We start from the raw sequence: 9590 nt of genomic DNA, 5'->3' as shown, positions 1-9590 counted from the left end.
TATTGTCCAAGCTTCAGATGTCCAACCCTAAGCGGACGGGGGAGGGGTTGGAGTGGTCCTTGATCTCCTTATGTAGTCTTAGACAATCCTCATCTCATGAAGTTGAATTAAGTCCAATGTTCATTTCTTTATCAGTAGCTCTCTAAATTGCTTTAGTAAAGTATATATCTAAACAGAGTAAATACATGTACAATAACATTTCTAAAATGTAAAAACTGTGATTTCCTGTTTATTTAATTATCTGACTCTGAATTCGCTCTGTATCTTTTGCAGCTAAATATTGTCACTAGTAAATAAATTGAATTTTTCTGCTCAAAACTTTCACACAAAATATCTACTTGTGCATGTAAATAAGTTCATCTTCTCTGCATTGCCTTATCCCTATTTCCATCACTTTATCAGATGTAGAAGGTAATATGTCACAGCAATGCCTTCTTGGTGCTAGTAACTGCATATGAAATTAAAAAAAGTTTAAATAATTTTAAAATATAAGTCATAATTATAGGCAGGGCAAAGCTAAGAAAAAAAAATTCTATATATTAGACATAAGAGAGACTACTAATATATTAACAAAAGGTGGTTCAAAATTTTCTCTACGTCACAGGTGTGATATTCTTAGTTTCTTTAATCCCCTTCCCAGACTTTCTTGTTTAAACTGATTATAGGGCAAGAATACATAGGCTTAAATTAATTTATAACCTAGTGAAAGATACTCTTCCTTTTCATCGTCTCAATTTGATTGAACAAAAAAATGTAAAAATAACCACCAAAGGATGTGATGTAGCGAATGAAATTCAGTGGCAGAGTCACAGCCGATGAAGGGTGGTCAGATGAACATCCTTCGTCGGAAAATATTTTCAAGTAAATAGATTAAATATAGATATTTGTGGTTACATACATGTTGTTGCATACACTTGACAAGCTAGAAAAGTATAGTCCAGTGGTCAAGAGTGTGCATTTCCACATCAACAACCCGGATTCAAACCTTGACAAGTGGAGCAGTGCTTTATTTTCTTTTTTTTTTTAAACAATTCTTTGCCCAATGGAAAATATGAACACCCTTAACTAAAAGTCTGACTCCGCCACTGATGGAGTTGTTCTTCTCTTATTCAGAGGTCTCAAGTTCGAGCATTAGGTATGAAAAATTTATTAGTAGAGAGCGCTACCTTCTGAGTGGGGGACCTACTCAATACAAATCCAAATTAGCCGGACTCCAATGCGAATATCAGACATGAATCGAAAACCAAAAAAAGGACTTTTGAGTCTTGCAGTCTAAAACTATGGTGTATATTTCATACCAAATCACCCTTTTAAACCTTATTTTTTTAAAACAAGTCATGTTATTGTTATACATGTGTGTCATTAAGGATAAAACGTGAATGTTGAAATTAATGACTTATTGCAAATAAAAGACACGTTCTACTTTAAACAAATGAAAAATAAAAGTATGAATTACCTGCTTTTTGTCAAGCTCTAATTTGTGAGAGAACACTCTGATTTCTTCTAATTTTCTTGGTGAATTCTTGCTCAATATGCAATTTTCTGATGTTTTCTTCTTGTAAATGGTCTTGATCCCATCAATTCCCATAGACACTTCATCCAAGAAATAAACAACCTGCCTTCTACATGGATCAGACTCAAATTTCCTATTATTGAACTCATAAAGTGTACCGTAAGCATTCTTTTTCCAGGGCAAGTAACTCTCCTGCACGCGTTGCGCATCAGGCATTTGTACATTGTGCTCAAAAATTTGTACAACATAGCCCCATGACACTGAAATTGTCCACGAAAATCTACTATCATAGCATACTGTTTGCTGCAAAATTCTGTGTGGATCAAATGTCGCAGCATGGTACAAATGTTGCAGGGCCTTCATTCTTGACATGTAAGGGAAAATTGGATCAATTTTCTCCATGTGATGTAGAGATACCAAAGGTCTAATCGGATGTGCAGCTAATAATCCAAATGCATTTCCATTAACATCCATCTAGTCAATCAAATGTCACATAAACAAAACAAATTAAAAAATCAGCTTAGCCACAACGTTCGAAATTTATAATAGACTAAAACCAAAGGTTAATTCCACGTATACTTTGTTGAAAAAATATTGAAAGATCACGAAAACTCTTATAGGTTGAGGCATGTCTATGACACTATCCTTAAAAATATCTCATCGGTTAAGTGCATAAGATTATTTCGTAAGTTAAGTATATTCCTCGGGATATAACAAGTTCGTCTAGTATATTCATCTAATATTTTAATAATAACGTCAGAAAACTATTTTTAGTCACACTAAATTAATGAAGCTCAACTCACTAGTATAATAAAGTCAAATAGCGCATTAACTAAATTACGTATGAATTGCCGATTGCACAGAAAATACAAACTACATGAGATACTCCCTCTATCTCAAATTATTCATTCCAAATTTTTTAATTTAATTTCTCATTCTACTTATCTTTTTTCATTAATAAAGAAGAGACAATTTTTTTTTCATGTTTTACCCTTTGAATTAATTATTTTTTCTTCAAATTAAAATGTAAACATGTATTATGATAAATTAAGTATGTTATTAATTATTTTTCTTAATTAATTTATCATCTCAATTTGAGACGGAGGGAGTACTAATTTTTTCTAAAAATTACACAAATACATAACTTATTTTCTAATATTACAAAAAATCTCAACTCCTTAAACATATTACAAAAATCCCAACATATATACAGAATGCTATATATATGTCGGTTATGTTATGTATATTAATTAATAGGGAGAGAGTAAAATAATTAAAAAATAGAAGAGAGAAAGGGTTGATATTATGGTATTTATACTTTTTTGGGATGGGGTGGGGGTCTCTTTTAGATGTTAATTTCTTTATTTTCTGTGCTAGAAATTGGACGAGTCATTTGTATTTTTACGAAACAATTCATTCATAGTTCAGTTACTTTAATGCATAAGATAATTGTAACTTTATTGTTACAGTAAATAAAGTTAAATTACTTTAATTTGGCAAAAAATTAATATTTGAAATTGAGTGATTAAATTGACTAAACTGTGAAATAATTCTAAAACCAAAATGAAAAAAGAAAAACTAGTCCAATACTCCAAGCATTCCGGATTCAGTGAGGCCTTGGAAGAAACTCAACTCAAGGGGCATGATATAGGATGACTAATTTCACGTGTCAAATTAGTGATCTATAAGCTACACAGAAACAACTTCATGGTTGCTCCGATTCCCCTTCACCTCTAAAACCCAAACAAAAGAAGGGGAGAAAAAGAGAGAGATTCTTCTCATATGTTTTAGCCGCCTCACTGGACAGAGTTAGCTGGTATTTGTTGTTAGGAGGTGGCAAGTATCTCATGGACTTAGTCGAGGTGTGTAAAAGTTGGCCCGAATACTACAATTATTAAAAAAAAAAATAAAGCTAAATGAAAATGGTACCTGATGGAAGCCTGGTTCATGTGATAATGTAACACCAAGCTCAGTTAAACAAGCATGAATTCTACCATCACTTCCATAAAGATGTGGATATCTCTCTATACATGAATCCAATACTCTAGCCAAAACTTTAGCCAATGGATAACTTATAGCAAAACCAGCACCACCAAAAGCCATTTCAAATGAGAAAAATTTGTTTTGTATAAAACTTTCTGAATTTGATCCAATATAATACCAAAGTCCATTGTCATATTTAGACAATGTCTTCACCAAATTTTCTTCGAAAAAAATTGTATCATCATCTCCAAAAACAAACCACTTGACATTTGAATGATTAAGATTAAGTGCGACTATCTCAGACACGACACGTGCCACTCTAATTGCTGATGGACTACCACCTCTATTTGTATATGGAAATCTTGAAATGTCCTTTGAAATACAAATTGGAGGAAGAATAATTGAATCATTTGTTGAAGTAGTACTATCTGGTAATTTCTTTTCAAGAAACACACAACCTCTCATTTCATTTGGCTTCCACCAAAGTTTGACATATTCTTTTCTCTTAGGCCATGATTTGGAATTAGACGCAATTCCAAAAACAACGTTTTGAAGAGTAATTGATGATGATAAATCATATTGGTCATGCGATATAGTTGAGTTATGATCAAGAAAATTGGAATTTGGGACAAGAATAAATGGATATAGAAAGTAGATTGCGCAAACAAAACAAGAGATTAAAATAAGACTTTTGATGCCTTGACAAGATGAGGTTTTGCTGTTTACTTTAAAAAATTGCATCTTTTTTTTTTGTGTGTGTGGGGGGGATGAAGGGATTTAGTGTTATTTGATATTATATGGTGTATGAATGATAAAAAGTTGGGGAGATTTTGAAGAATGAGAGTTCTACTATTTTAGACCCCGCAATCTACTCCCAAAGTAGAGTTAGGAAATAGAAACTTTTTTTGGGGGGCGCCTAGAAGACTCAGTTGCATCAATATATATAGTACTCAGGTTGAAGCTAGAAATTCTAATATTTGAGGTTTATGAATTTGGGATTTTAATTATTTTTGTGTTTCTGAGTTTTAGATTAAGATTTGTACGTATTGAGTAGATTTTTTCAAAGGGAAAGGACAGAAAAGATAATTCAAATTAAGTATTTTTACGAAAATGATCATTGAATTTAAATTCTACTTTCTAGTCGTTTCAATTTGCTGACCTGGTCTATACTGTTTCGACACACCTTCTATACAGTTTTTATATATATCTTATACATATAAATATTCCATACGAATATTATATAGTTTTAATACACAATTTATACAATAATTGTACCTTTTTTTTTACACATTTTATACAATCATTATATAATTTTTATACACTTTTTATATATATTTTATATATATTTTATACATATACATATTTGATACATATATTTTATATAGATACATATTCTATATAACAATTATATCGTTTTTATATAATTATATTCAATTATTATTTCTAAAAATATATATACATATTTTTTCAGTTAAAAAATTTATTGCAAAAAAAACCTGAAATATTTTTAAAAAGGTCTAATGATCCGAGTTGAAAACTGTATCATTATTGTATATGGATTGTATCTAAACTATATGGGTCAAAATGACTCAAATTAGGAAATGACTATAAAGTGAAAATAATATACTCAAGTAACCACTTTTTAAAAAGATATCAAACTTGAATTATTAGTTTTAAAAAGTATTATAGAGTATTTTTTTTTTTTTTAAGTAAATATAGGATTTGAACCAAAGTAACTAGGTTTGATGGAACACATAATATAGCTAGAATATAGGTTGCAGGTTCGGCCTTACTCAGTAATCTTATTCCAAATCCTATATCTAATTATTAGTGACTTAAATGGATTAGCATTCCTAATTCAAAAAAATTAAATTCTGACTGTCTTTAATTACACTTCTCTTTTCTTCTACTAATTATAAATCTGGATCTGACAAAATTCGTAATGTACACTAGCTCCGGTGCTGCTAGAATACAGGTTACATGTTTGACTCTATCGATAGTTTTAATCTAAATCTTATATTTATAACTTAGAAACTCAAGTGGATTAGTATTCCGAACCCAAAAATTTTAAATTCTAGAGTTGTCTCTTTTGGCACTTCTCTTTTCTTCTAATTTTAAATTGAATATTAGGTTTGGCCGGAACTAATAAAATGTGTGCAGATGGTGATGCTAGTCGATTAATCTAATGTTGAAAGTTGAGTTGAATTCCAAAAGATTTTGACTTATTCAATGATTTTGACATTAGGTAAACAACACGTGGAAGACAGGTTCGAGTAGTTTGTTGAAAGGTGGTAGCTGGCCCATCACTTAATTTCAACTAATCTTGTCAAATGGGTCGGTTTGATCCGATTCGAACCGGCTCATTTAATTAATCCGATCTGATTTGATCCAGCCCACAGACGATAGAATATTGGGTTTCAGGCTGGGTCAATTTTAAAATTGTGTCCAATTAATTCGGTTCAGATCAAAATCGATTTAAGTCCGCCGATTAATCAGTTCAGCTCGGATACAATTTTTTTTTTAAATTAAAATTTATAAAATTGGATCGTTGGGTTAATATAGCCGTTGGGCTCCAACGGCTATATGACCGTTTGGGCCCCAAAAAAGGTTATATGCCCTTTTTAATAATAATAAAAAATCAATTAAAATATTTTTTTAAACCCAAAAAAATTCCTATAAATATCCTACGCTTTCAAATCATTTTTCACACAAGTTTCATTCTCTCAAATCTCATTCTCTCTCAAATCTCAATTCTCAAAATTCAAATATTCTCTATATTTCCTAAAGTGCTCAATTTAATTTTTAAATTTTACGATTACAATGTACGAATGGAAGTTTCTAAAGTCGCAACCTTCGGATACTTTCAAAATTTGATATTCTCGTTCCATCTCTTAATTTTAATTTTTAATTAGTGTATTAATTGTTGAATATTTAATTTTATTACATTTGTGTATTTTGAATTTTTTAGTTTGATTTATATTATAGATAAATTAAGAAACCTCACCACTAAAAGTATAAAAAAAATTATCCCGAAAGTGGAAGTAGTAGTAAAAAGCGAATTACTGGCGGTATAGGTAGTACAAGTAGTAGATATACTCGTGTGCCTCCGGTACCGCTTAGTCAACCTTTTGAGGAAAAAGTAGGTGTAGGTGCTCACGATATGGATTATGTAGAAGCTCAGGAAAATTACGGTATAAAAGAAGAAAATGAAGAAGATGCGGTTGATTTAGATGAAGATGATGAAAATATTAGTGAGACACCCGTAGTAGAAAATTCTAACGTTAGATCTGAATCGATTAATCGCTCTCCCCATCCTCCCCGTGCCCCAAGAGCTCGTAGAACAACTAGTATTGCATGATAATTTTTTACACGTATAGGAGATACTGATGAGGTGCAATGTAATATTTGTCAATAAATATATAAGTATAAAAGAGGAGGCAAGTAAGGGGGTACGGGTACGTTAATTAGACATATAAGAGATAATCACTAAAGAGAGTTATTTATTGTAAAAGGTGGTCGGGATGTTGGTGGGCCAACACAAATTAGAATGGACCCAGTAATCAGTCAGGTAATTAAGAAGTATAATAAATTGAGGGACCAGAAAGAAATAGCAAAAATGGTAGCTATGGTTTGTTTGTCTTTCAGTTTTCCTTCTTCGGATACTTTTATTCATTATATTCAAGTAATTTATAATCCTATGCTTAATGGTATTCCTCGAAATACTTGTCAGACCGATATTTTTAGACTTCATTCACAATATATTTTTTATTTATCTACATTGTTAAAAAATATTCAATATAGAATGACTCTAACTTCTGATTTTGATCGTGCTGTTAATAAAAATGATTATTTAATCATTACTTGTCACTGGATAAATAGTAATTTTACTATGCAAAAACGTATTCTAACTCTTTTGTATGATGAAGATCGTAAACATATTGGAGAATTTATTGTTGAATCGATTGGTAAAGTTGTAGAATTTTATGGTACTGAAAATAAAGTCTTATGTATTGCTTTTGATAATGCTTCTAACAACAAGACTGTTATTACAAAGTTAAAAATTAGGCTCTCTCTGCCATTACCTGAAATATTTCATGTTAAGTGTACTTGTGATATATATAATTTAATTGTAAGAGATGGTATTGAATTTTTGAGCTTTATATTTAAAAAATCGGGCTTGTTGTTGGTTTTATTCAAGGAAATAATCAAAGAAAAAAATTTAGAGAATTTAAAGTTAAATATGAACAAAATGGACTTGCACCGATATTGATGCCTGAAGAATGTGATACTAGATGGAATGCTACGTATGATTTTTTAAAAACTTGTCATACTTATAGAGTTCCTATTACACTAACTTTTAACCAACATTGGGGTTCATTTGCTGATTCGGCTGAATGTATGTTACATGATTCTGATTGGGCTGTAATTGATGATCTTGTTAAGTTTTTGGAAAATATTTTATATCTACGGTTGAATTTTTCGGTGCTTATTATCCTACTGTTTCTAATATTTTAGCATATATAGCCGATATTTCTAGTTTGCTCAAAGAATATAAGAATAAAGAAGGTTACAAAGAAGATGTTGGTGCTATATTTGCTAAATTTAAAAAATATTTTTTTTTGATTCTCCTTATTTACTTGGTTGGTGCTATGCTAAATCCGTGTATGAAATATACTACTATGTGTCACTCTAGTACTCTTATTTATTCTAACTTAGAGATAACTACTAACAATGATTCTGATGCTGAAGAACAAGAACAACCAGATTTGTGGACAGCTATGGGTGATGCGAACGCTTACATAGATAAATTATATAACCATTATGTTGATTTACTTGATTTAGCTGTACCGACAAATGTCACTCCAACTATAGCTCCTCATTCTCTCGAGGATCCATCATCTTCTAAAAAGCCGGAACATAGTGATTTTTCTAATAACCGTTATGATTTAAATTGTTGGAACAGTGTTAAGGTGGAACTTACACAACAACTTATCGAGAAAAGCTTAAGTATTATCTTCGAACGCCGCTGGAAGATCGCAGACGACGGATCAACGCGTTGGATTAGTGGAAGAATAATGAAACACAATATCCTGTGCTTTCAAGATTAGCTAGATATATATTGAATGTTTCAATGTCAATCATTGCATCAGATAACGCTTTTAGTCAGGGACGAAAACAGTTTGGAGACAACCGAAACTCATTGAAAAGCAATGCTATGAATGTTATAGTTTACCATAGAGATTGGATTAGAGAGGAACAAAGAAATTAAGGAATGGAGGTAGAGCCGAAAGACAAACAAAAACTTGAAGAAATTATGATTTCAAGGGAGAAATCAGCAAAATCAAGTCCAATGCATGGTTTCGCTCCCATTGATTTTGACTATCCTATGTCAGTTCCTGTTAATGTTAACATGGATGAGTTGGAAAAAATGATGAAAACTTTATAGATTTTTCATTCATGTACATTATAAATTTTGAATCATTTTGAAATCAATAAAATATAACATTCATTCACTCCTTACTTTGTAATTTTTTCATTTAATGATTTAAATTGAATTTCTAGTTTAAATTAAATACTTAGTTTTAATATATTACTAATTTACTATCAAGTTTTACACTAAGTAATAAACAATAAACATAACAAACATCTAACCATATATACACATAATGAAAAAATAAATTTCTTTTAAGTTCAAAACCTCAAGTATTATTAATTTATTATATTAAGTAGAATATTATTTAAAGTAGTACATATATTGACTGGTACGTATATATGTGTATATATAGAGAATAGACTCTAAAGTAGTATATAATTAAGGTATAAATGTGTATATATTTTATAAATTATTATATATCTTGAAGTATATGTTTTATTTAAAGTAGTACATATATTGAATGATACGTATATATGCGTATATATTTTCTATAGACTCTAAAAGATTATATATTTAACGTATACATGTGTATATGTTTAATAAATTAGTATGTATCTAGTAGCATATGCTTTATTTAAAGTAGTAAATATATTGAATGGTACGTATATATGTGTATATATAGAATATAGACTCTAAAAGAGTATATATTTAACGTATACA

At 30.3% G+C, this 9590-nt stretch overlaps 1 protein-coding gene across 1 annotated transcript; it reads right to left on the bottom strand.

The window, feature by feature from the left end:
• Positions 1-210: 210 nt before the first annotated feature.
• LOC107839066 lies at positions 211-4423 on the bottom strand. The gene is made up of 3 exons (XM_016682415.2): positions 3443-4423; positions 1457-1987; positions 211-448 (listed from the first exon to the last, which is right to left on the bottom strand). Exons 1-3 carry the CDS (start codon positions 4235-4237, stop codon positions 335-337), a joined length of 1440 nt encoding a protein of 479 aa, XP_016537901.1. The 5' UTR covers positions 4238-4423; the 3' UTR covers positions 211-334.
• Between the last annotated feature and the right edge of the window lie 5167 nt (positions 4424-9590).

The sequence above is a fragment of the Capsicum annuum genome, chromosome 9 (assembly GCF_002878395.1).
Source record: "Capsicum annuum cultivar UCD-10X-F1 chromosome 9, UCD10Xv1.1, whole genome shotgun sequence".
NCBI classification, from domain to species: Eukaryota; Viridiplantae; Streptophyta; class Magnoliopsida; order Solanales; family Solanaceae; genus Capsicum; species Capsicum annuum.
This window is presented reverse-complemented; position numbering and strand designations above follow the sequence as displayed.